Source organism: Furipterus horrens, unplaced genomic scaffold, assembly GCF_987537825.1.
Source record: "Furipterus horrens unplaced genomic scaffold, mFurHor1.1.pri manual_scaffold_10, whole genome shotgun sequence".
NCBI lineage: Eukaryota > Metazoa > Chordata > Mammalia > Chiroptera > Furipteridae > Furipterus > Furipterus horrens.
In genome coordinates this window covers 55,658,560-55,686,488 of record NW_028327180.1, presented here as the reverse complement: position 1 = coordinate 55,686,488, position 27,929 = coordinate 55,658,560, and the positions used below count along the sequence as shown (strand labels likewise).

Below are 27,929 nucleotides of genomic sequence, written 5' to 3'. Positions count from 1 at the left end.
CACCAGAGAGATGGGAGGCTGCTGGGAAAGGAGGTCTGAACTTGAATGCTTCCCTAGGCTCTGGTCTCTTCCCTGGGCTCTGCCCCAAGACAACCTATAACAGCCCTGAAAACCTGTTTGGGGGACAGGGACAAGCCCTCAGGGCAAAGGCACCCAGGGTCCACCAGGAGGAAGCCCCAGTTAAAGTTAATGGGATCTCTTGGCCTGCAGCTCATTTCTCCCATCGCGTTTGGCTTCTTGCTTATTCACTCAAGAAACCCATGAACACATACTGAGTCCCCAGCCATGCGTTTTGACTGATGGTTACTGGGTTCACTGAAAGATTTAGGCTACTAGCTCTGCACCCAGGAGCTCCCAGCGTCGAAGGCAGACAACCGGAGAGAACTTAATTATTAGTGCAGGATGTTAGTTGGAGACAGCATTTTGCCCACGAGCCCTACAACCTAGAAAACTCCTTTTTAGTATTCTGGTAAACAAAACTTACGCTGCCCCTCTGCTCCAGCTGATTACAGAAAGCTGGAGGTTTGGGTGTGCGTGGGGGTGATGCCTCCCCTTTTTAGATCTCAAAAGTAAGTGGGTGATCCAGTGGGTCTCTAACTCGAATTTGTTGCAGGAATAAATAACAGCTGCTGGTCTGCGCCTGCGCAGGGAGGGCGTGGCCTGGAGGAGGGGCGTGGCCTGAAACACGGGTGTGACACGGGACGGGAGGGAACCGGGCGGGAGCTGGCCGAGGCGCGCGCAGGCGTTACCGGTCCGGTCGGACCACGTGATCGCGCAGGCGCAGCACCGTGCAGGTTGCTCCCTCACACAAAGCCGAGGCGCGGAGAAAATGGCGGCAGGGGTCGAAGCGGCGGCCGAGGTGGCGGCGACAGAGCCCAAAATGGAGGGGGAGAGCGGTGCGCCAGGCGCGCCAAGTGGCAACGGGACTTCGGGCCCTAAAGGGTGAGTATTCCACGGCTCCTTGTTCCGGACCTGGCATTTTGTGGCGTCGGCGGCGTCTCCATTAGGTCTCCTGGCTGCCTCTCCGTGGCGCGGCCTCGGTCCAGGCCTTCCCCGTGGGGCCTGCCGTGGGGCGGGGGGAGGCCACGGCCGTGAGTAGTACAGTCGGGCGGCCCCGGGAGCGCCTCAAAGATTGCTGTTTTGTTTCAGGCCTCGGGCCTCCACTCTCCCGGTTCCTCCAAGCCAGGTCCGACCCCGAGGCTTCAGGCCTGGTGTCTGCGCGAGGGGATGATGACGCGGGCCTTAGAGCCGGCGATCCCCGAGTCTACGGCCCGCTCGCCTGTCGAGTGACCTTGGGCGCGGGGTTTTACATCTTGCCCCAAATTCCCCCCGCCGCCCCTTCCTTGGGGTCTCAGTAACCCGATCGGTAAAGTGGGGGGAAGGGAAGGAGTTAGCACGCAGGACTTGGCACGCGGTCGGCCCGGATAAACGGTAGCGGAGGCGGGTAGGTATAGCAGGGAACCGCGAGGACCCCTCCGGCAACCTCTTCTACCCCTCCCCTCTCGGGCGCGCGCAGCCACCCCTCCCACCCCCGCGCGAAATGCCCGGGTCGGAACCGCGCCTCGCCCCACGCACTGACTTGAGTTCCTCTCCTTGTGCGCTTCCTCGCCAGGTGCGCTGTAGGTATTAATGGAGCGATCGGGCCTACTGCTCCGTGCTCACCCCTAGAAACCAAACAAAAAAAAGAAAACATCCTCTTCCTGTTCTAGGGGAACATTTTCCATCATTCGACTGGCCATCCACTTCCAAACTTCTCCTTATAGAGTCCTGCCTGAGGCTCTGTCTCGGGTCCTTGGTTTTAAATATTTCCTTAAGGCATGGTCTTGTGTTCCCTTGAGACCCACTTATTCTGATGATAGTCGCCTGAAAGGAAGACGTCCGACTCAGCACCTGTGAGGGGAGGAGAGGGGAAGGGCACACATCTGATTTCCCATAAGTTTTTTTTTTAATTGTGACAAACATAAAATGGACAGTTTTAACTATTTTAAGTGCATGAATCAGTTTTATTAAGTGCATTCATTTGTGTGCAACCATCACCACCATCCATGTCCAGAATTTCTTTTATCATCCCAAACTGTAGCATTAGCCAATAACTTAACATTCTCCCCGGCTCCTTGTTACCTCAGTTATACATTCTGTTAAGAATTTGCTTTTCCCCAAATTTTTAATGTGCATAACTACAATTTGTGGGGATAAAAAGTGTAAAGCATTTTATGTTAATTAACATTCATTAAATCCTAGCTGTTAAATTTTCCTTAGGAAATCAAGAGCCAGGCATTCTGGAGTCTCAACACTTTACTGTTGAAAACTCTGGAAAGGGATGTGTTTAATTTATACTTTTCATCATGTGTCTAGGGGAGCCTAGTTGGATTTCTGAGGGCCATATCTGGAGGCCTTTAAGATATTTATATTTGTGTTTTATTTTCTTTCAAAGCACTTAATCACAGAATGGAGGGCTGCTAGAATTGGGCTAGGTGAGAAGTTGAATTAGTTATAGAATATTTAGCATCTGGGGTACTTGAAAGATTTTTTCCATTTTCCACTGTTCATTTTCAGATAGTCATTTTGTGAATGCTTGGTTTGACAAGCATAACACGTGGACTATTAAAAATAAAAGTCTATATTTAGTATAGATTACCGGGGAGGTAATGTTTGTGTCAACTCGATGTTTTGCAACTAAGAAAAAAATTTTATTTTAAACTATTGAGAAAACCCGGGTTAAGGTTATGGACCTAAAGAATCTAGGGGAGGCCATCTTGATTGACTCCAGGGCCCTGGCTGCTTTGCAGTGGTTTGCGTGCTTTTGTTGTTGTTTTGCTCTGTACTTGAAAAACTGTTTCTGTACTTGGTAAGAAGAATTTTTGAGGCACATTAGATTCTGAGCTCAGGATTAGAATAGGGAGATCTGGATTGTTTGCTGCAGCCAGTTCTTTGTTCACTTTGCTCTATGATTTTATTCATGGTTATGCAAGAGGTAACAGTCTGCAAACATTAGATGGCTTGTTTCTTTTCAGGGTTCTTAGGTGGGTTCTCTCATTACAGTGTTTTGCATTCATGGAATTGAAAGCCGACTTGCGCCTTCAGTAGTCTATCATAAGTACAATGCCTACGTTTCCTCGGCCATTGATTGCCCTGGTGAGCTTGTTTTTAAAGCCTCATCAGTATGTGTAACAGTAGGTGGCTAGGAGTGAATCAGTCCCCCTCCCTGCTGCCCTCAAGAAAATTATTAGTAGGAAAATACATCATTGCCATCGTCACTGTGTGCCAGGTGTGACCTTTGAACCTGTAAGTGTGGATAATAACCTTTTACAGATGAAGGAATTGAGGCTTAGCAAAGGTGACTTAGGGGTTTAGGCGCTATTTCTTAGTCACCTGTATTACTGCTCCCTTAAATGTTGTGTTTAACATTTACCAAGCTCCTTTTTGTTTGGCTGTTTGTTGATTCTCACAGCATCTCTATGACCTATGGTGGATACAGGTTATGCTGGTTTTGCTGGTAAAGAACCAGAGAGGAAAAGAACTTGAATCGTGTGGGTGGCTAAGTGGTGGACCTGGAGCTAGAATAGTGCTATGAAGTGTCCTCTCCACATCTTAAAGTGTGGTAGAGGAGCTTAGGATAGAAAGGGTTTCTGTGAAGAATCATTTTACATACGGGGTGGTTCTCAAGGGATTAGGAGAGTGGGGAGTCTTTTCCCTCATGATTTCGGGGTGTTGGGGTTGCCATTTCAGACTACATTTTTTATTGTAGTCTGCAAGTAAAAATATTACACATGGGAATGCCATGAAGGCATGAGAGAGTAGGGGTTCACCGTTTTAAATGGAATGTAGTTGTCCTTTGAGGAGTAGGAACTTAATTTTTTTCGTTGTGATCCTTATATATAAGTCTAGAGTTGGGAGCAGTGAAATGATAAATTACCTATTTTCAGAGGATACAGTCAGTGAAACAAATGCAAAGCTATGTTAAAATAATGACTTGGAAGGCACTTTCAGATGTTTTAGGTTTGTCTTTATTGATGTATTATGAAATACTTTTATAGAATTTCAGGAAAAGGTTTTGGTTCTATGTAGAATTTATGTAGATGCCTGGGTATCAGAATCAAATGGAATCAGAATCACTGGCGATTAGGAATTGAGAGCCAGTTAGCAAGGAGAATATTGATTGGTAAGATATTTAGCTGGCCCAGGTAGATAACTTTCTGTGCTTTCACAGTTACTTTCTTTGAAAGATTACGAATTTGTTACTTTATGTTGTAGTTACAAGTCAGATTGTTGGGGTTAGGTTTGAAATTTAATGAGAAGAAACTTTTAAAAACAATGTTGTGTATAATTGACACAATAAGCTGCTCATATTGGAAATGAAGTTTGGTGAAGTGTCAGTATATAAAACCTTCACTCCTATATGATCCTAATAACCAAGGTCACTCCAATAAATTTAATAAAAATAAATAAAACTGAATCAAGATAATAGATATATCGATAGCTTCCAGAAACTTTTTCTCACCCCTTTGTAATCCTCTGAGCCCCTCCTCCTGCCACCCCTCGGCAAGTGTGGATCCGCTTTCCATCACTAAGCATGAGTGCTTCTCAACTGGGTGATTTCTTCCCTCCAGGGGACATTTGGAAGTTTCCTGGAGACATTTTTAAAAAGATATTATTTCTTTATTTTTAGAGAGAAGGGAAGGAAGGAAGAAAGGGAGAGAAACATTGATGTGTGAGGGAGACATCTGTTGGTTGCCTCTCGCACACCCCTGGGACCTGGCCCACAACACATTGTGCCCTGGCTAGGAATAAAACTGGTGACCTTTGGGTTTACAGGCTGGCACGCAGTCCTCTGAGGCACACCAGCCAGGGCTCTTGGAGACATTTTTGATCTTCATTTTCTTTTTATTTTTTAAGATGCATTTTTTTTTCCAAGATTTTATTTATTTTTAAAGAGATGGGAAGGGAGGGAGAGAAATATTGATGTGTGAGAAAAACGCCCCTAACAGAGGACGTGGCCCACAACCCAGGCATGTGCAATCTTTCAGTTCTCAGTGCAGCACTCAATCCACTGAACCACACCAGCCAGGGCAATCTTCATTTTCAAGACTGAGGAATGGGGTTGCTACTGGCATCCTTAACAGAGGTCAGGGAATGCTGTTAAACATCCTATAGTGCACAGGACAGTGTGCACCACACCCCATGCTCCCTGCAACAACACAGGATTGTCTGGCCTAAGATGTTAGTGCTGAGGTTGAGAAACCCTGCTGTAGATTAGTTTGCTAGAGTAGATTTTATCAAATCTAGTTTTGTATGATGGAATCATACTGTATATACCCCTTTCCTGGTGTGTTTTTATATATATATGTATACACACACACACACACACACATATATGTATATGTATATATATAAATATTTTGAGATTGATCTCTGTGTAGTGTATTACTTTTTGTTGAGTAGTATTTCCCTCTATCCATATGCTACAATTTGTTTATTCATTGACCTGTTAGTAGACATTTAAATTTCCAGTTTGGGGATACTACAAATAATACTGCTATAAATATTCAGGGATAATGTTTTGTATGGATATGTGCTTTATTTTCTCTTGGGTAAGTATCTGGCTGTATGATTGGATCATATGGTAGGTGTGTATTTCACTTAACATGTTTAATGTCTGTAATATCCTAAATTTGTGGTATTTATCATTGTTGTCTGTTATATTCCATCTATAAAAATGTACTCTTTAGGCTTTCAGAGTTGAGTGTTGCATATATTTTAGGGCTAGAGAAGACTCTTTGTCCAATTTTATCTTCAAGATGGGAGAGCATTGGATTGAGCATTTTTAAAATGGACTTTCAGTACACTGCTCTTAAAATATCACATCATTTGAATACGTGTCTTGAGTGAAATTTCTTTAAATTTAGTCAAGCATAGAATCCATGGTGATCCATTAGATTTCAGTAAAGGTCAAAAAAAATTTTTTTAATCCTCACCTGAGGACGTGTTTGTTTGTTGATTTGAGAGAGAGAGAGAAAGAAACATCGCTTGGTTGCCTCTCATATGTTTCCTGACTGGGGATCAAACCTGCAAAGCCTTTTTTGCACCTTTGGCCAGAGCAAGAAAAGGTCAATATTTTAAGCAGCTGGAAGTGACAAAGAGGTAATTCTAATACCTTTTATTCATGAGGAAACTTCAGAGAGAGGAAATGATTGGCCAGCAAAGGATTTGGGTTTACATAGTGGTGCTATGCTCATACTTTAAGCATAATCCTTCTGAGCCGTTTTTTCAATGGTGAGCCATGTGATGTGGATTAATCCCAAACCAAATACCCAGCAGAATGCAGCCTAGACACTGATACCTCCTTTGACTGTAATTAGTTATTTATACATTTTGTAATTAATAGGTGAGCTGAGTAGTCTGTGAAAACATAAGGCTGTTACGTCATGGACCCTTGTATCACAATGTTTTTAATGTAAATCATGGAATACTTGGGTTTCAAAAGAAACTAGTTATATTAAATACATCTGTATTTATGGACCCATCGTAGGTCCATGAAATGTAGGTTAGATGTACATTTTATGCAGTTATACTAAAATTTTTCTCCTCTTCTGCCAAGGGTAAGCAATTGACAGATACGCTGTTTGGCAGATTATGGTGCAGGACTTCCATGTGGAGTAGACAGGTTCCTTGTAGATGTGTTGGTGGTGTGCAGCTAGCATGAGGCAGGTTCATTGTGAACCTGGGTGGACAGAGTGAAGAGTTCCAGGAATCCAAGGGCTCAGGTGGCCACGTCTGCCACATCTGCTGGCTAGAAGTCTGTTGTGTGTTAGTATTGTACAGATCATGGAGGAAGCTGCTTTGCTTCGTTTTGTCTAGGATGATACCTTCGTTGGGTTACCACTTGGTACCTTTGTGTTTGGATATGAGGGACCATTAAAAAAAACCTTCGGGGACTGCAAAAAAGTTGCGAACTTTCTAAATTTTCCAAAAAAGTATGTTAAAAGTAAGTCCTCCAGCTACCATTCCAGTATTTGAACACTCCTCCTCCCCCACAAAAGGTAGACTCCTAGAATAAAGACCAGCCCTTTAAATAAATAAAGGTAATTTTGTAAATCATTAGTACCATATCCTTGTGCGCCCCCCCGCCCCCCAATTGTGTCATGGATCACAAAGCCTTTGCTGGAATCTGTGGTTTGGGAATTGCAGGATTCTCACTGATGGAAAGAACTGGGCTAGTGAAGCAGAACGAGCAGGACTCAGTGCCCTGAAAGGGAATTCCTGTGGCAGCTGCTCCCCAGTTCCTGGTCAGCACTTACAGGTGTTTGCCTGTGGTCAAGGGGGCCTGAACAGAGCAGGCCACTCAGGGAACAACCTCACTTGCCCAGTGCATGGGCACTGACTTAACTGTACATGCACTGGCCTGTTGTCTCTGGGCTTTGGCCTGTCCAGCCTAAAGTCTGGTTGGTTCTGGGCTTTGGAAGTCTGCTTTTTTTTTTTTTTAATCCATGTCCGATTCTAAGCTGAATTCATACATATATAGAGCTTAGAAGTGAAATGCTACTGCACAAAGGCACCTAACACACCCAGGTGAAAAGTATTACAAGAAAGGCCGTGCCAGAAAAGGATCCACCCTTCTTTGCCAAAGTTGGGATTGTTTGTGTGCTGTCTTTTATCTCTCAGGGTTGCTCAGATTTTTCTTTTCCTAGCCTTGAAGTAGGGTTGTGTAGAGAATGATATCTTTCTCTTTAATTTTTTTATATCGTTGTACAGTATATGTAAGACTTGCCATTTTTAACCATTTAAAGCATATAGTTTAGTGGCAATAAGCACAATATTATACGTTATACCAAGATTCACTTTCCATTTCCAGAGTTTATCATCCCAAACTCTGGCTTTTTTCATTTAGCATGTTTTCAAAGTTCCTCTGTATTACAGCATGTATCAGCACTTCATTCCTTTTATGGTTGAATATTCTTTTGTATGTATATACTACATATTGTTCATTCCATTTATCTGTTGGTGAATGCTTGGGTGGTTTCTGCCATTTGGCTATTGTGAATAATGCTGCTGTTGGTGTATAAGTGTCTGAATATTTGCTTTCATTTCTTTGGGGTATGTACCTAGGTGTGGAATTGCTGGGTCATATAGTGATTGTATGTTTTAACTTTTTTTTTAATCCAAAATATGTTTATTGGTATGGCTCCCCACTCATCTTGATTCTTGTTCTTTTAGTGCTGCTTCCTTCTGAAGGATTATCCTTCTGTAAGCCTTGCTTTTTTCCTCTTGTAGACTGACAGAGGACAGTGGAGCAGCCAACACACAAAACTACCGTTTGTGCAGGGCTAAAGACGGTGGTGATTTTATAGCATCCTGGGCATTTCAAATTCATGAAATAGGTATTGGGGTTCTGCACTAAGCACTTCTTGTGTTTCCTCTTCTCTTCTGGAGAGGGATGAAGGAGATCTTTAGCGAGAGGCATGTTGTGGGGAGGTCGACACCACCGGAAAGGCTGTTTTAACTTTTTGAGTAACTGCCAAACTTGGTAGCAGCTGCACCATTTTACATTCCCACTTAAAACAATATTTTTCTTTTTAACAACAAAAGGCACTTTTATTTGTGAAGCTAAAATTGGTTGGGCCTATGAACATTACCTCATTTTTGTTCCATAAAATCTTATAAATCTTTCCTTCTCTTTTCCTGTTTCTGTCTTGGAATTAAAGCACCTCAGGTGGAGTTGGCCTCTCACTTCCATCTCTGTTATGCCCCATAGGAGTGTGAAGGCCTAGGAAAGCACACTTTTCTTGGGAATAGTTTCTTGACAGGTGGGTTTAAGGAGTACACTACTGCAGCTTTCTGCATCAAAATCAATTATTAGTCTTGTGTTATATGTAACTTTGTGAAATTGTAAACCTGGTAAGTGAAATACTGTGTTTCATATTGTGCTAACATATGGACCTTTTTTTTCCTCTTTCGAACTTTCGAATTCAGTGAAGGAGAACGACCTACTCAGAATGAGAAGAGGAAGGAGAAAAACATAAAAAGAGGAGGCAATCGCTTTGAGCCATATGCCAATCCAACCAAAAGATACAGAGCCTTCATTACAAACATACCTTTTGATGTGAAATGGCAGTCACTTAAAGACCTGGTTAAAGAAAAAGGTAATGGTACTGGTGGTTGAGTAGGGTAAGAAGGTTGGTTTGTCATCTTTTATGTGGCTAATTCCTTGGTTATTTTTTGTCAGTGGAAGCTGTTCTGGGTAGAGCATGCGTTCTGTCAAGGCTTGAGAGTCATGTACCCCCTACCCACCCTACTTTTTTTTTTTTTTTTTTGTGGTCATGCACCTGTGTGTCAAACAGGGTGGTTTGATGGTCCCTTGGCCCTATAAATGATTTTACTGGCTTAAGATGGTTAATAGGGCTTCATTTAAGCTTGAGGGGAGCCTCTTTGTGTTAAGGAAATATTTTGACTTTCATATTAGATGGGAGAGGTTTTACCTTTTCTCTCTTTTTTAGCTTTTAAATTCCTCTGGGAAGGTAGTTTGTTTAAATTTTGTGGATGTCTTCCTGGGATCAAAATTTGGTAGCTGGAATTTGTGCTGTTCAGATTCTAAATTGTAAAACATTAGCTTGTGTTTAAATTGTTAGGCTGTTTTCCCCCAGGGGAAAAACATTTAGATTGGCAATTGGAGAGTTCAAAATAAAGTATGTGCCGTGTAATGCAGTGTCTTCAGGTGCACATTGGTCACAGCCCAGGTGTCCAAATTCTGGCCTAGGGCTTCGAAAGCAGTGGAAGCTCTGCTGCCACCAGGAGGTCTGAGGAGGTTGGTGGCCTCTACGGTCCTCTGCCTTACCCCCCTGTACACACCAGGTGTGTCCTCTCTTCTCAAAACTCTTGTTCTTTTTCTTCTGTCTTCCTTTCTTTCTTGATTCTTGACCCTGCTGGTGGCACTCAGGACTAAAGAGATTGCTCAGCCCCGGTTTACAAAACTGTTGATAGAGAATAATTCGTCTAATGCCTCCAGGTCTCCCCTCACCCCAACTCCCAAAGGAAACTTAGATTCAAATTATTCTTAAATGGACTTTTTTTGAAGGATTAAAAGGTATTGGTCTTTTGGAGCATTCACAATGAAAAGAGATTTGAGATTGATTTGTCAAATGATTAACATTACAGTGATAGAGAAGCCACTTGGATAGGCCATTTTGGTATGTGTACTGGTGCTCCCAGCATTGGGTTTTGAAAGTATGAATAGTCCACTACCATCATTGTCCCATCTCTTGATTCGACCATGACATGCCAGAAGTGGTAGGCACAATGAACCTCTCTGTACAGTTATGTATTCTGCTCCCATGTAGTATTTTTCCAGATAACATGGATGGAAAATGTTTTGGTGTGAGTTTTGTTTTCCTGCCTTGATCAGCCAAATCATTTCTGCCAGTGCTCCTAGGGCACCAGTGAAGTTTCTTTCTTCTTTTTGTCTGAAGGGCGTGTCCTGTGGCATCCCAGATGCAGTGTTCTTGGTTTTTGGGACTGCTGCTTAAATACAAGCTTAGAATTTCTGTACAGTAAAGTTGGGTCTCATTCGAATTAGTTTTTGGAATAACCCCCAAATTTGTGTTCTTGTGATATGGTTGAACCACTGAATTGATACTTCCATTGATAATAAGGTATAGTAGTTCCAAGAACCAGGAATGTGGCTTTGAAAATGCAGCATTTTGTAAGAGATTGCAGGCCAAATTATTTTTTCATTTTTAGGAGTGTGTGAACCAGTTTTGGGACACTATGGATAAAGCAGGTGATATTTTTACTGCTTTATCATTCGGGAATTCAGTTTTGGAAGCCTTAAAGCTGGTAGCAGCAGCCGCCGCCATGACATTTCTGGATGTAGAAGCAGTTCACCTCAATTTCCTATTTTGAACTGTATTAAGTGTTGAGCCAGCCTGGTGGTTTATTTGGATACTTCCAAACTGGTTCTCATATTCCCATGGCATACTGCTACGAATGCCCTGGCTCAGCCCTTTCAGTGTATTTTTGGTGGTGTAATTTAGAATTACAGGTGTGCAGTAAATCAGTTGTTTTAAACCTTAAAATGTTCTTGCATAGAGTTCCCCTTTTCTGTTTAATTAAATTGTTAACTGTAGGAGTCTGGGTAAAGGTAATCTCTTTTATGGCAATCTTATGTTCATTCAGTATGGGAAGTCTAAAAAAATTTACTGTTTACATACATATGACACCTTAAGTAATATTCTTATTTTATGAGGTTCTCAAAATGGATTTTTTATTCATGCTTGGTATACCAAAAATAAGTTTAAATGGTTATTTGAAATCTGAAATTCTTGAAATCTGTTGTAAGTTTTAAAGTTTTTGAAGATTCGTTATTGTACAGGGAAAAAAATTACTGATAGAGATACTTATACCCTAAAAGCATTAGTTTGAAGGTAGCATCTATAGAGTGGAGAGAGCAGAGATTTGGGTTATCATAATCCAGCCGCTCTTTATCAGTCTGCATTTTAAGAGTCTATCCCTGATGAAATGGTCTTGTTTCAGAAAACTAGTGGACTAAGAACTAGAATTGTTTGTTCTCATTTATTTTTAAATAAATTTATTTATATAAAGGGGGAAGAGAATGTTACTCCCCCCATTTATGCATTCATTGGTTTAGTCTTTAAAAAAAACTAAAAAAAATTTTTTTTAAGAGACAGAGGAAGGGAGGGAGAAACAGGGAGAGAAAACATCTATGTGAGAGAGAAACATCGATTGTTTGCCTCTTGTATGTGGCCTGACGGGGGACCAAATCCAGAATCAGGAATTGAACTGGCAACCTTTTGCAGGACGCCCAACCATTTGAGCCAGTCTGGGCTCATTGGTTGATTCTTGTAGGTGCCCTCCCTGGGGAACAAGCCTGCAACCTTGGCACATTGGGATGACACTAATCAACTGAGCTGCCTGGCCAGGGCTCTGTTTGTTCTCAACTTAAAGATATGAATAATGTTATGTTACCGAAGCACTGTCTTAATTGCCACCTCTCAGAATTAAGGTAGTAGTTTTGAGATGGCGGGACAGGAGCTTTTCTAAGGCTAGTAGTCATTTTTTCTTAATGAACAAAAACCATTTTTTAAAATCTTCATCCAGGAATATGTTTTCCCCTTTCCCTACCCAAGGATGTGTTTTAATTTTTAAGGATTTTTAAATTTAAAAAATATATATATATATATATATTTTATTTTTAGAGAAGTGGGGAGGGGAGGGAGAAAGAGAGGGAGAGAAACATCAGTTGGTTGCCTCTTGCACATCCCCAACTGGGGACCTGACCTGCAACTGTGGCATGTGCCCTGACTGGGAATTGAATCACTGATCCACACCAACCAGGGCTGATTTTCAGAGCAGAAAGGGGAGAATTAAACCTGCAACCTTTTGGTGCACAGTACAATGCTCCAACCAACTGAGCCACCCAACCAGAGCCTAATCATTAATCATGCCCTCAGGCACCATTCCCTAATTCCCCATCTTTTTCCTGCTTGGACATCAAGTATATTTTATAGTCTTTGTCTTTAATTTTATAATTTAACAGCATTCATGTATTAATGTGAACTGGTCACTTTTTCTCTGACTTTTTCAAAACCCTGGATGGGATTACAAAGCTTTAGTGCCCAGACTTTTTTGGTGATACTATCATGAAATCAGCATTGCTGAATTTATTTTATTTTATTTATTTATTTTTAATCCTCACCGAAGGACTTTTTTTTTTCATTGCTTTGGGTGGGGAGGCAGAGAGAAACATCGATTGGTTGCCTCCCATATGCTCCCACAGTGGGGATTGAACCCACAACCTAGGTGTGTGCTCTGACCTGGAATCAAACCAAACCTACAGCCTTTCGGTTATGGGATTATACTCTAAACAACTGAGCCACACTGGCCAGGGCTCAACATTGCAGGTTTTTTAAGAGAAAATTATGTATTGAGAGCTTTGTTGTGTTCTGAGTCAGCCTACTTTTTTGCTCACCCCTGTAATACCAGTTAGGGACATGAATGAAAGAGTTTCACAGCCTTTAAAAATTGAATGCCCTCTTTCCTGGAACTTTCCCCTTCCTACTCACAGTGTCCCAGTGGGACAAGTGAAAAGTTTCTATTGTCCTTCCTTTTGACTGGGCTTATTTTTTAAGGGTGATATTGCATGGAAAACATTGTTACTGGATTGAAAATTCTGAGAGCCAGTGTAATATGAAATTTGGAGATTACCAAACCAACTTTGAGAGTTACTTAACAGTCTTACGGCTACCTAATTTTCATCACTTAACAGCTATTGGGATACACCTTTTAAAGTGTACATAAGGATTGGGCAAAAAACTGAGATTTCTGTGAGTAAAAGTTGGTCTTTGGTATTTTCAACCTAAATTGTGTTGTGCTACATTTTTGGGAAGTCCTGTGTGGTTGTGAAGAAAGCTTGGTGTGGAACTGCTTGTTCTCTTGGCCTGACCCAGGAGCCCACAACAGTGAAGCAGGACTGAGTGGCAGCACCAGTGAGTGAGCACGCAGCTCATTGTGGGGAAGAAAGGGAGATCAGTGATATAGTTTACTCTCAGTCAATCCCCAGTTTAGCAGCAGCCAGTTTTTCTTATGTAAGCAAGGATTTCTTTAAGCACTTAGACCTTCTCTTTTTATTTAATGCATCACTTTAGGGAAATTTCAAATGCCAGCTAACAGAAAACCGGGAGGGCATGTGTAGTCCAGTTGAAGGTCTCTGGTGGCTCCTGGAGATAATTTTCATAGTGGGTCTGTGGAACAGAACTTATTTCAGTTTCAGAAAAATCCCTACTCAGTTTCTTTGGTTCCTTCAGATTTTCCTTTGTTGGTAATCCAGCCTGCATTTTGGAAAGGCCTGTTAATGCTTAAAGCATTCGTCTCTGGGTACTTGAATTAAACCCCAACAGTGCAGCATCCCTGCCTTCCTTGGTGGTCTTTGGTCTAGCTAGAGGTAGTGATCTTCTGCTGTTACCACAGTCAGGCCATAGATTAAGTAATCGTTGTGTAGAATAATTATTTTGCCATATATATATTTAAGAAACAAGCTGTATATGCTTATATATTAAGCAAGGTTTCCAAATTTAAATATGCATTTATTCTGTGCACCCCTCCTTTAGAGTGGCTACCTTATTATAAGGTGAAAATGTTTAATAACATGCCCTGCTTTTGTGCTCCCCCATCCCTTTAAATTATAGACCTTTTCACATTTGAATTCTCTTCAATGACTTGGACCTCTCTGCTCCCTCTTCTTTAGTCCATTTCAGACTTAAGAAGTAAATGAGAACACAGAAACAAATATTCTTTGTGGAAAAAATATATGCAGAAGTGTTAAATCAGAGTAGCTCGAAGGACTGCCTGAATTTGGGGGTGAGGGGGTTGAGGTTGGCTTATCTACATAACCTCATGGTGCCTTTTATTCTTCAGGCTATATGTATATTATTTTTTTGGTTTTTTTCACTTTAAATTGTTTTCCTCTAAGGCAGTATTTTTAATAATCCACCTAAATGTTAAAAGTGATTTATTGGAGCTGTTTAAAATAAAGGTAGGTGATAACATTTGTCATTATTAGGCTTTTCAAAGTCTTAGTTTTTTTACTGTAGACATTTTGATGTTTAGGCTGCAGCAGAATTTGTCTCAGCAACCTAGTCTTGGGATTCCATCCATGTTCAAAAGCAGGGAGAGGAGCAATAGGAATTTTCATTAATACCTGCGAATCCCATTTCTGTGACACTGTTGCTACTGACAGTTTGTGAACTCCGCCTCTCAGTCCTAACTGGTGCTCTACTCTGGTGGTTTGGTTCATTTAAACTTTATTTTATTGAATGTGACCAGCTTGATAGTTGGAAAATTTTGTCTTCAAAGTTTTGTTGGTAGTTGTACTGACTATTAAACAGCTCTTGCTTTATTTAATATTTAGAGCTAAAAAGTAGTCTTTTACAGGCTTTCTCATTATCTTCCCATAGGGATGTATGAATTAGCTGCTGTCGCAGAGCCTGTGACACAGATTTGCCCACATCTGAATGGGTGAGGTCTCTCAGGGTTGAGGTCCGGGTTTATGAGGCGCTTGGTTACTATTGATGATCCTTGGAAACAGCACTGTGCAGGCTAGAGCCACAGTGACTGCTTCACTTACAGCTAACCTGAGAGGAGGGAGGGTTAGTTGAATGTAAATTTTTGTTTTTACTCAGCTATACCATTTGGGGGAAAGGAGAAGGGACATTTTAAGCAGTGTGCCACTACTAGAATGTTAAGTGTGAAAAGTCCCGATTTCTAAACCTGGCTTTTGTTAAAATGGTTATGACGGTGGAAAAAAGTTTGGTTGGGACTTGCTTGGTTTCTAGGTTGCAACGCCATCATTTTGATGAAGTCTCTTTATGGGACAGTCTAGAAACTGTCCAAATGCAACAGTATTTGAATTTTGACAACATAGTTATAGCTGTCCTTGAGTTAGATATTGTGATTCTTTTATCTATTAAGGTTATTAGGCAGTAGTCACAGCCATAGATCATAGGCAGTACACTTGGGGTCTCTCCTCACTGTCTTGGTATTACTTGGCATTTTCATTTAAGTGGAGACAAGGGCTGTTGGTCCTCAAATGGCTGCTGCTGTTGAAGTAAATGGCTCTTAACATGGCTTCATGAATGATCACAACTTTTGGGACTTGCTTTACTTTTGTATGACTGTCCCTTGTCTGTGATTATTTTTCAGTTTGCCCCTCAGGAGTATGTACTTCACATGTTAAACTTACCAGTTGTTCCTATTTCCTTTCTTCATCTCTACTGATTCTCCTTCCTGTTTTGTGTAAAGTGCTGTTTTGGGTTACATTTCAGGAAGGGGCAAGGAAGGCAAGGCTATAGACTTAAACTTTGAGCACTTGGCCTTCTTGCTTCAACTGCCATGCAAACATATTACTAATAAATATGCCTTTCAAATTGTTAGTTCTGTTTAAAAATAATTTTATTTTACATTTAAGTATCTCCTTGCAATATTAATTTTAATATCCTTAGAACAAAGGAGTTAAAATAGGCAGGATTTGTTGAGGCCATTAGGGAGGGTTATTTTTACCCTTGTACTGCTAAATCAGACTTGAAAACTGAGTTGGAGAAGATTTTACCATCATAAGTAATCCTTTAAAAAAGAAGGAATTTTCTGAGAACAGAAGCTCACTCTTGACTTAGGGGAGCCTACACAGAGAGTGTTTTCTCCCAAGTTAATGTTTTGAATTTCTGTTTTCTGTGTACCATCTTCAAGTGTAGCAGCCATTTTAATGGTTGACTTGATGGGTTTTAACATCTTGTCATGGTGGTCATGAATTGGCAATCCAAATCTTGAGAAAAATCTGCAGACTCTTTTGAGGTGCTTTGTTTTCTTCCCCTTTGTGTAGATTAGAATCAAGTGAGTCTGTTCAGTTGTTTAGATGCAAAACTGAGCTCTAAATTTGCATTGTCTGTGTCCTTTAATGGGAACTTTGAGAAAACCAGGGGAATAAGCCTGGCTTACTTCATGGAAGAGAATCCAGATGCTGCTCAGATTTTGTGATTGAATATTCAAACATCCTACTTCTGACAGGTGTCGGGCCCAGTGCTGTGTGCAGGACCAGCTACAGAGTTTGTGGGGTGCAGTGAAAAATGAAAATGTGGGCCCCTTGTTTAAAATTTAGGAATTTCAAGGCCACAGCAACAGCATTAAACGAAGCATGTGGCCCTCCTGAGCACAGGGCCCTATGTGGTTATGCAGGTTCTTCACCTGTGTAGTCCGCAGCACTGTGTGTACACCTTTGAGCATATAGACATCCTTTGACTTAGCGTTCGAGCTCAGTAGCATTGCAATTTGTGTGCCATTTACCTGTTTTCACCAGTAAGAGTGTATGTGTAGAACTTTTCCTCCCTTTCACCCAAAAGTGAATCATGCAGACTTCTTTCCTATAGATTTGGATTGCCTCTAGTCATGAATGAGAGTCCAGACAGGGAAACTGATATGGAAATCTGTGGAAATAGCTTGTTTGCGGTGGGAGAAACATCAAGGACATATTAATGAGTTTCACCTACCTTTACTGCACACCTGTAATGCCTAGTTCTGTGGTTTAGAGAATATGGAGTGTTTCTGGGCTTTCTTATAAGGCAGAGGCTCCATACAAGGTTGCTGATGATTGTTCTAAATTCCCATTGTTTTCTTGGCTTTTCTCCCTTGGTTTATGTGTCGTCTGGAAACTGATTTGTAGTTGGTGAGGTAACATACGTGGAGCTCTTAATGGACGCTGAAGGAAAGTCAAGGGTAAGTGTCTGAGAGAATTTCTTCTGTGGATTTACTACATGAAAAATGTAACTGTATGGTGGCGTGGAATCGAATGAAATCAGGAAGGCAGTGAGTGCTCATGTTATAGTAGCCATGTTTGATTTTGCCAAATATTCTAGTGGGGTGGGAAGGGATTTGCAAACGGGAGTCCCGCTTTTCCAAATGGCTGGCCAAAGAGCTTTTTGGTATTCTGTTTGGATGCCCAATTTTGATAACTGGGGACCAATCGTAGCATTGTCTCTTTGTTAACAGAGGAATTGGCTGTGTGTGAATTATGCATGGAATTTTAGTGGTGGTATATTAATGTAAAACGTGTGTTCTTGTCTAGAAAATGGAAAATGTTATTCTTGGTTGTTTGCTGAATTTGAAAGTTGTGTGAACCAAAGATTACGAAAAGTTGCCTTTGTGCCAGTAAATGGTAAAACAAATATTTAAAACCTGAACGTTTAAAATTGGTCTAGTTTAAAGAGAAAATAAACTATTTTCTGTCGTGCAGTAGAATGGCTTAGAATAATCAAAAGGATTATTCAAAGGGATGGATTTAGGAGGAGTATGATAAGGAATTGATTGAGTACAGAGGGAAGCACATATAAAGTTTGTGTGAATTTTTTTTTTTTTTTTTTTTGAGAACCTGAATTTAGGTCTGCTTATTATAACTTAAGCAACAGTAGTGCACTGCTGTTAATGTGCAGGAAAAGGAGATAACGAGGAACCCAACTTTTAATAAGGAAGGCTAGGCGAGACTCTTTTTCAGCTTCCTCTTAGAAGGGTTGATTCAAAAAAAACAACAACCAACTTTGTTACATAAATCATTTTTATAACTGTCATTGTTTACTATTTTTTTTCTTTTCTTTTTCCCCCCCTTTCCTTGCTCTTCTGACTGGTCTGCGGCTTCCTCCAAAGGGATGTGCGTAAGTATTGTCTAGTTACTTATTGGTAGTTGCTTATTGGCAGTTGAGCCTTTAAGTTTCAGGACTGGTTTCACTCATTTCCTTTTGACTCTTCATAGTGTTGTTGAATTCAAGATGGAAGAGAGCATGAAAAAAGCTGCTGAGGTTCTAAACAAGCATAGTCTGAGTGGAAGACCACTGAAAGTCAAAGAAGTAAGCTCTTAAAATGCTGGATATCATTTTTAATTTGTCGATTTGCCCTATTTGGAGTTAGGAAAAGACAGCAATAGTCCTGGACTATGTTTTATGGAACAGACCAACCTGTTTTTCATAAAGAGGGTCAGTCACAGGCTTCAGTAGTCACTCCTATAAGAAGTTGAGTTAGTGTCTGAGTGTATCCTGAGAGACTGTTGTGTTTTCCCAGAGGCACTCAACTCAAACTGAACCTGTGGTTTTCTATTGTGTTTATAAAGGGTTCTATACCTACAATTTTACCTAGTTTGACCCCTATTCTTGGCCCACCTTTTTTCTTTCTTCTTAAAAAATTCTTATTATTCTGTTTTTTAAGATTGTATTTATTTATTTTTAGAGGGGGGGGAGGGGAGGAGGAAGAGAGGGAGAGAAACATCGATCAGTTACATCTCACAAGCCCTGAGTTGGGGACCTGGGCCCCAACCCAGGAATGTGCCCTGACTTGACTAGGAATCATACCAGCAACCTTTTGGTTTGTGAGATCATGCCTAACCCATTGAGCCACACCAGTCAGGGCCTGCCTTTGTTTCTTCTTCTTCTTCTTCTTTTTTTTTAATATAAATTAAAAAAATTTTTTTAAATTATCTTTTTAAAATTGAGTTTGTCATGACTCAGATCTTCTTTCATATCTAATCGAAATCAAAAACCTTCTCCCTCTCAAGGAAGAGAGAGGTTTTTTGTGATTGATTCCCTTTTGACTTATTTTTTACTTGTTTGTTCTTCCTGGAGGAAGATCAGTATATTCAGCTCAGGGAGGAAAGTTATGGTAGGTCTTGTTCTCATGTGTGTTGAAGGTGTGATACACGAAAGGGCAGAGAGTTCAGGAATAGTGTCAATAGCAGAGCTTCATAAACCTGTCCAGACTTTACACAGGAGTCAGATGCCTGCATAACGTGAAGGACGGAGTGCCTTGGTGATCTGGAACTGTGTTTTCAAACTTTGGAAAAATCACTGATGGGGTTTGCAGGGATTACAAAACCCCGTGGAATTAGCAAGATTCAACTGTACCAAGCTTGTGAAGGTTTTATTTCAATCTGGAAGTTCTATATTATGTCAACTAATTATGTCCAAACTCCCACCTGTGCCCCCCCTTTATTTTATTTTTTACTTAGTTCATTTGAGAGCTAAATTTTATACTTTCTTACTTGCTCCTTTAGCTGGGATTCTTTCTGGCCTGGTGGCTTAGTTAATTTGAGTGTCTTCTTTTAGATTTTGAGAAATGCTTTCCAGACAACCTCTCAATTTCTGAAATTTTGGAAATATCACTGTGTGAGCATGGTTTTAGTTGTCACTGGGTCAGTAACACTTTTTTGCTCGTTTTAGGATCCTGATGGTGAACATGCCAGGAGAGCAATGCAAAAGGTGATGGCTACGACTGGTGGGATGGGTATGGGACCAGGTGGCCCAGGAATGATTAATATCCCACCCAGTATCCTAAATAATCCTAACATCCCAAATGAGATTATCCATGCATTACAGGCTGGAAGACTTGGAAGCACAGTATTTGTAGCAAATGTAAGTAAATGAAACAGTGTCTGAAGTAGAAAAAAATCAGAACTATGAAACAATCTTGTCTTAGTGTGTTACAAAAGTAGATTTTATATTTGAAAAGAAAAACTTCAGAGTGTTATGTTATCTTCTTGATCTGTTTTTAAAAATCAGCCTTGGTTGGGCTTGTTCCCTAATGACCACTGCAGTCGTAAGTCAGGTTTCATGGTAGTCCCATGGGTCTGTGTTTACAGAGTTTTGCTAGTGTTTACAAAAGTGGCCGCTGAGACTGCATTCTTGATGGGTTTATTTAGGTGCAGGGTAAAGTTTCTGAGCAGAGATTATATACTGATACTTCCCTCTTCTTGTGTCTGGGATAAATGGTAATAATACCTTTGTTGTTTGCAAAGGGAAATATTTTTAAAAGAAAGTGGGTAGGGGAGAATGATGATAAATTCTGGGGGGAAATTTTTTTAATATTCAAATGATAAGCATTATAAAATGTATGTGGTGACTTAAACTCTTCTTTCAGAGAAAAGAGATTAAATGGCAGTTAAGGCCAGCTTTATAATCCTACTTGAAAAAATCCCACTGCATAAGTTTTTGTGATGATTTTCCTAATGCTTGTTCCAACCAAAGCTTGTTGCATGCATGTAATAAAAATGTTGTTTTTCTTAAGATGCCTACATTGAGATTTTCTTCCCCCTTTTCTTGATTAGCTGGATTATAAAGTTGGCTGGAAGAAACTGAAGGAAGTTTTTAGTATGGCTGGTGTGGTGGTCCGGGCAGACATTCTTGAGGATAAAGATGGGAAAAGTCGTGGAATAGGCACCGTTACTTTTGAACAGTCCATTGAAGCTGTACAAGCTATATGTATCCTTTTAACTCTTGGTGAATGTTTGTCTATTGTATTAGTAATACAGGTTTATGTGGGGAAGTGGTAACTTTGCCATATTTCCTGAGTGACTGGAGAAATGCATTTCTGTGGAATTTGAACATTCTCTGGGATGGAATTGATTAGTACTGTGTAGACAGAAGGCCTGGTTAGAAAGTAGGCACATTCCCATGAGTGGTCTTTTCCTGTGATTTCTTTTCAGAGGAGTCTGTTTTGAAGGGGGGAATCCAAATAATGTGCCACTGGAGAGAAATTTAGTTATTTCATATGTAAGCCTTTGCAGGGCCCTCTCTCTCTCCAGTGGGTCGACATCAGTCTAGAAGCAGCACTTCTTTTTTATCCTAGGCTGCTTACCCCTAGAGTTACAGTTTTGTCTCCATAGTGGAGAGTACCACACAGGAACACTGTGACTAAATTCAGGCAAGAATGTTACTGAGTATTTTGCCCAGAAAACATGGTACTTCAAAAATGTTAGGAGACCTGGCCCATTGGACACATACAGAAAACTGATGCCAGTACTTAAGAGGATGGTTTGGTGAGAAGTATAAGGTTGTATGAGTAAAGCGGTACACTTCAGGTATAAGCTGAGATTTACTTCTTTTTCCCCCTTGAGCTTTATTGTTCTTTTTATGCTGACTTGAGAACCAAATACAAATACTTGAAATGTAATGAGGAATTGAAACTACTGATAAGTTCATCATGTAGAGGGACTGGTAACAGTTGAATTATTTTTCTCTTATTTCTCGCTGTGCATGTGTTTAGAATTGTAAGAAATAGCCTTAATTGTAATACCAGCTATGTTTAATGGCCAGCTGCTATTTGATAGACCAATGCATGTGAAAATGGTAAGTTAATGGGATCTCTTTCTCCATAATAAACTCAAATAAGTCTAGCAGAAACATGGGATTATTTGGAGTGCACACATAGCCATTATTTATGGATCAGTCTAAGACAGCTATTTTCAAGCAGTAGGCAGAAAGTATTTAAAATAAGCAATACCTGACTATTTATTTATGTTTATTTGAATTTATTGATTAATAAAATATAGGTTTCAGGTGTACAATTCTATGCTAAATCATCTAATACCTGACTATTTAGTCAAGGGCACTGACAACAGCACACTGACTGGTGTGGCTCAGTTGGTGGGGCCTCATCTCACAAACTAGTCCTCTGTTGATGGCAGTTATTTCCGTCTTTTGCTGTTGCAAACAGTCTTCTCTTTCTTTCAGGATGAGAGGGCCTTACCAAAGGGAGATTTTTTTCCTCCTGAGCGTCCACAACAACTTCCCCGTAAGTGTATTATGGCTGAGATTTTGAGTCTGATATATACTAACCAGAAAACTACAGTTACCCTTGAACTTGTGCCATGTTATTCTGCAGCACGCTTGACCATTCTTGAGAAAAATGTTCAAAAGGATTTATTTTCCTGTAACATTTTTTCAGGGTGAAAAATGGGCAGAGATTTACAATTCATGGAGATTGTTAGGATTACTTTGTGGTGAGGCATGCTGGGTGCCCAGGATGTAGAGGATGTAGTTGAGCATTTTCAAAAGTGTCCTGGTGGGAATGAAGAACCTGAAACTGCGAAGGGAATTGAAGCTAGGCGGCACTTGGGCCCAGAAGGATTGGTTATCACCATATGGCTTAGCAGTTTCACTCCTAGGTACACTCTGAGAGCTAAAAACTTATATCCACACAGAAACTTACACACGGATGTTCATAGCAGCATGATTTCAACTGATGAGTGGACAACTACCGTGTGGTAAATCTACACAATGAAACATTGCTCGGCCATAAAAAGGAATGAAGTACTGATAACACTTTACAGCATGGATGAGCCTTGATTCCATCTATAGGAAACATCTAGAATAGGTGAATCTGTAGGCAGAAAGTAGATTATTGGTTGCCAAGGGCTGGGGAAAGGAGTAAGTGGAGAGTGACTGCTAGTGGGGATGAAGTGATGAAAATGTTCTGGAATTAGATGTTCGTGGTGATTGCATAACTCAAAATATACTAATATCACTGAGTTGTACACTTTAAATGGGTGACTTATGTGAAGTGCAACAATCTAAATTTTTATATCAGGTTGTTTGCAACATCTAGGTGAAAACCTGTGCTGCGATGGGGAAGGTTAGTTGATAGGTTGCCACATAGATGGAAATGGCACACATTGGTGAAGTCTTAAGGCACCCCATCTGGCAAGCCCACAGGGATGAGCTGAGCCTGGGCACAGACTGCAGTGGGAGTGGGAGCCTGTTGTAGCATGAGGGTTGGGGAATTATCTGTGCAGGCCAGGCTAGCATGTAGGAGGGAGACTATGTAGGGAGGTGGGGTAGGTGGGGGTGGGACCTGCTTGTCCTCTGTTAGGGCAGACTTCCCACCAGGTAAGGCAGTCGGGGCAGGGCTGTTCTTAGGGGCCCGCCGGTGCCTCCAGTCTGGGAGCAGCACCTTAAGTTTGGGACCCTCAGAGACTGAAACACGCGCTCTTGAGTGCCTGTGCAGTTTAGGGTTACAGAAACATAATAGAGGCCGCTGTTGAAGGGAGATTGGTGGCTTCAAGAGTATGAGGTGGCTTATCTGTTGGAAGTTGACATTTATGGAAGGACTATATTTCTTTGTCATAATCAGTGTGATCACTTGTGATTATTCAGGTTCAGGGTGATGGCTCATGTTGACTCTTGGCGCGTGGGTGTTGCTTGGCAACCTGGCAGGCACACACTGGGCCCCAGGGAGCCCATTATCCATGGCTTTTGGTCTCTGAGCACATTTCAGAGGATTGACTTAAAAGTTCTTCAGTGCTTTGGGGAGTAAGTAGCCTTGGTGATTGCTTGCTGCTGTTTTCTCTGCAATTTAAAAACAGGTGTATTGTTCAAATTAAATACTCGGGAACTCAGGGGTTTTTTTTAATTGGATTTATTGGGGTGACATTGGTTAATAAAATTATATAGGTCTCAGGTATACAGTTCTATAATACATTTGTACATTGTTGTGTGTTCACCATTGCAAGTCAGATCTCCTTCCATCACCATTTATCTCCCCTGTACCCTCCTCTCTCCCTAGCTCCTTTCAATGATTTTTTCCCATTTAAAAACCACTTGCCTCGTCTTGGCTTAAGCCTCAGACCATGGTCAACTAGAGCGTTGCAAGAGTCTTACACTATCTCAGGCCTTGGTGGCAATTTTGAGACCAGTCTGTATTCTTGGGTCCCTGTTTGTGGAGCATGGAGTTGAGGGTGGGCTGGGTATCTGTGGGTTGGGAAGATTTCTGGGTAGAGGATGGGTTCTGTGAACCCACTAACTTCATTGTTATTAAAACCACCTGCAGCAGGACCAGAGACTACAGTATGCCCAGTGGTTAATAGGCTGGTATATAACATTGTTTTTTCATGAGAAAAGTCCTTTGGGCTACAGGTTGGGAGGTTGGTTGGGGTGGGCATATTTGTGTGAGTTGTTAATAGTTTCTGTAACTTTGAAGTGAACTGATTTTTAGTTGCCTTTTTATACATACCATAAATCTAATCTGTAATTGCGTATAGAAGGTTATGCCTTAAGAAAGGAGAACTTCTTAATATACCAATGTTGAGTTATGAATTAGACCCTGGATTTGTTGGTGGTAATGGGTGGGTGGGTGGGTGGGTACAGAGTATGGCAGCTATGACTCTTCTTGCCTTTGATGGTCGTAGTTTATTCTAAGTTAATGGAATCTACACTTCTGACTTTTTCTTCTTTTCAGATGGACTTGGTGGTATTGGCATGGGGTTAGGACCAGGAGGGCAGCCTATCGATGCCAATCACCTGAATAAAGGCATTGGCATGGGAAACATAGGACCTGCAGGTGAGAATTACAGTGTGCCTTGATTGAGGATTTATGGGGAAGTTAGAAGTTATTATATAATTAAAATTATTATTGGGGGGACATTGAGTGGTTCAAAAAGAATAAAGATTTAATTAGGACAAAATTTCTTCCTTATCTGTGATTCATTTCAAGAAAGGCAGTATTTTGTATTTTTTCTGAGTTGAAATTTTTTTTCTAAAGTCATCATACCTTAGCATTTTATCCTTGCCTGACCATCTGAGCTGAGATAGCTAAGCCATTTGATGAAAGGAGGCAAGCCAGAGAGTTGGTCTTGCTCAGGGTCACACTATCAGTTAGTGACAGAGACTAGATCTCCTGACCATGGGACCACAGCACTGCCACAATCTATTATCCAGATCCCTTTGGGCTTAGGCCTTGGTGTTGACATGCCTTCTAGAGGTAGGGGCTTTGATGGATGCAAAAAGCCATGAAGGGGGTGCTCACTGCATGACTGCATAGCTGTTGTCGGCCACTGGACATAGGACGCACAGTGTTTTTTTTGTTCAAAAAGGTAAGAAATAGCTAATGATTGAAAGCTTAGACATGCAGAATGAACTTTAAACTTTGCTGTTTAGCATTTGCATTTCTCTGCAATGAGGCATTTATATAATATTTAAAAAATTTTATTTTTATGACTTCAGACTTAGGTCATTCTTTCTTGAAATCCTTTGAATTGCAAGATGGGGGTCCCTCTACCCTACTACTATCAGTTCTATATATTCCTTGTCTTCCTCTCAGCTTAAGCTCTGGAGCTGACCCAGTGACCTGGGCCATCACCTCAGATGGCTCTGGTGCTCTCACCAGCACACTCTTATGCCTGGCATTAAGAGGAAGGCCAAGGTTGGGGGACGGAAGCCTCAGTGTTTTTAGAACTGCTCTTTATTCAGGGAATTTTGCCTTTTTAAAAGGACTGTAAATTGACTTCTGCTTCCTAAAATAAGCCTTTAGTGAATGTTCCCTAGTCTGTGCCTGATAATTAGATTTTATGTTAAAGACTCTCTGCCTTGGTCATTTAATTAAACTATGTAGACCCTACAGAATTTTGAGTCATATGGCTGTCATTTTGTTAAAGGCTTATTAAATAGTTTTCTTAGAATGTGATTGACAGTTGAAATGGTAGAGCCATTTGATTGTCTTTTCTTGACAATTAAAATATATTTAGTAATCAGGGATATTTTATATACCTGCTGGTTTATAATTTCTTGTGTTTTCTAAGTTCAAATGTTACTGCTTTGACATAATTTTAGTTTGCATTGACTTTTTTTTTTTTTTTAAGGAATGGGAATGGAAGGCATAGGATTTGGAATAAATAAAATGGGAGGTAAGAAATTTAAAATGAAGTACAAATTTAATTGCTTTTAGGTATGTGCCCGCCCCCCCCCACCCCCCGCCCCCGCTTTTCTTTCTCTTCTCTTAAGCACTGCATGAAGTTCTCACTTTGGTTTCCAAAAACTTTCAATCTTGAAATTACTTTCACCAGTGTGTCCTTCCAGTTGGTGTCTTGGCTTTGGTTCTGGCTTTCTCACTTACTGGCTCTGTGACCTTGGGCAAATTACTTCATCTCTCTGGGCCTCTCTTCTTGTCTGTTCATGGAGGGGGTAGATCAAATCAGCTTTTTGAGAGCAGTAGCATTTGTTTTTTTGTTTTGTTTTCAAAAGCCCTTAAACTTGGTAAGTTTTTGGCAGAAAATAGAAAATGCCCAATATGAAACTTGAGGAAACAGTTTTCCTGATCAGCTAAGCAATCTCTTAGGGATGGTGCTGAAATGCAAATTTTCTTTCAGGCATGGAGGGGCCCTTTGGTGGTGGTATGGAAAACATGGGTCGATTTGGATCTGGGATGAACATGGGCAGAATAAACGGTAAGACAGGTGTTGCCTTCCTGCTTGCTCTTACCCTTTGTTGGCTGTTGGCTCTTGGGTGACCTTTAGGCATCAGACCCATTTTAAATAAATCTGTCTCCCCTTCCACTTTTCTACTGAATCAGGTCTTCAAATTGCCTTAAATATTAGTGAACTCATAAGTTTGTATTTCAGAAACTATACTTAATGAGTGTTTATTCTCTTAGTCACTAAACTTTTGAGATGTCCTATGTTCTGAAACGTCCCCAGTAATTGTCCGATATAAATTTAAAGCTTTCTTATTGTCTGCAACACTAAGAATCATCATGTAGATGCATGTGCTTATGTTTTGCACACTTTAAAATGGTCTCCAAGTGTAATGGATTAGTTTCCTTGGTGTTCTTGATGTTCATGTGTTCCCTGGAGTCCTGGACTGATGAGTTCTTAATCATCTGCTCTGGTTACTCTTGTGAGCAGAGGCATTAATTCAGTTTTTACGTAATGCAAATTTTTGTGTATGGTTCAAATCTGACAGCCCTTCCAACCTTGTAACAGAAATATAATGATGATATTAAATATAATGACCATGTTATTTCGTTTAGTCCTTGGAAGAACCACATGATGTGTAGGTACTGTTACCACCATTTCATCAGAAACTGAGGCCCAGAGTGGCTTGCCTGAGGTCACATGGCTAATAATGGTGGGATATAGACCCACGCTGTCTGGCTCCAGAGTCTGGCTCTTAATATGCTTCCATCCTGCCTTTTAGAATTGCCCCTGACACTGACGTCAACCCTCTTCACCAGCAGCGCTGTTGAGTGTGCCCTGAGAAACCTGTAATCTGTCTTTCTAAATTCCTGTGGGTGTGATGGACTCTGACTGCGCCTGTGGGAATACTGCTTCCTTTATACACTTAACTGCCTTGGAATGGAAAGTCATTAAAGATTTGGGGTTAAACCTTTCTTTGCTGGTCTGTAGTAATGGATAATGTGGAGCTAGTATAGAGCAAGTACACCTTACTGGGATGGATATTAACTGTCATCTGGAAAAAGATATTCCTGGCGAATAAACTGTTCTTTCTTCATGGGGTACCTTGTTCTAGATGATGGGGGAAAGATGTAGGAAGGTCCTCACCATGTGTTAGGAATGAAGGGACAAATGTCTGTGTTGCCAGTGTGCTCTCAGGCTTGACTGTGGCTCATGTGTTCATTGGATTTTTAATAGAAGTGAGAGTTGGAGACGTGTGGCTTGATAAAGTGTTTACTCAGAAAAAATGAGACATTAGAAAGGGGATTTGGGTTGTTATTTTGAGTGGACTGATGTGATTTAGAAGTAGATGGGAATGGGGTGGGGGCTGTGCTGAGCCATGTGGACAAAGTTGTGTGGATCTGGCAGCTGGAATGCAGAAGTT

General features: G+C 40.9%; 1 protein-coding gene and 1 pseudogene across 8 annotated transcripts in view; one reads left to right on the top strand and one right to left on the bottom strand.

Moving 5' to 3' along the window:
- The first annotated feature begins 787 nt into the window (after positions 1-787).
- The window catches only part of HNRNPM (heterogeneous nuclear ribonucleoprotein M), a 39,415-nt gene continuing 12,273 nt past the window's right edge, over positions 788-27,929 (top strand). For 3 of the 8 annotated variants that reach the window (XM_090290299.1, XM_090290297.1, XM_090290296.1), the window contains exons 1-8: positions 18,308-18,401; positions 19,764-19,955; positions 20,648-20,801; positions 21,619-21,668; positions 22,053-22,113; positions 24,556-24,657; positions 25,955-25,999; positions 26,462-26,539. In XM_090290299.1, the coding sequence (XP_090146425.1) occupies positions 18,324-18,401; positions 19,764-19,955; positions 20,648-20,801; positions 21,619-21,668; positions 22,053-22,113; positions 24,556-24,657; positions 25,955-25,999; positions 26,462-26,539 (760 nt within the window). In that variant the 5' untranslated portion in view covers positions 18,308-18,323. Of the gene's footprint in view, positions 943-8,970; positions 9,141-17,224; positions 17,278-18,190; positions 18,210-18,307; positions 18,402-19,763; positions 19,956-20,647; positions 20,802-21,618; positions 21,669-22,052; positions 22,114-24,555; positions 24,658-25,954; positions 26,000-26,461; positions 26,540-27,929 lie in introns of those variants that run through there. The other 5 variants (XM_090290302.1, XM_090290301.1, XM_090290303.1 and 2 more) reach the window with 4 other exon arrangements.
- Positions 8,211-8,461, bottom strand: LOC150000275 (small ribosomal subunit protein eS27 pseudogene; annotated as a pseudogene).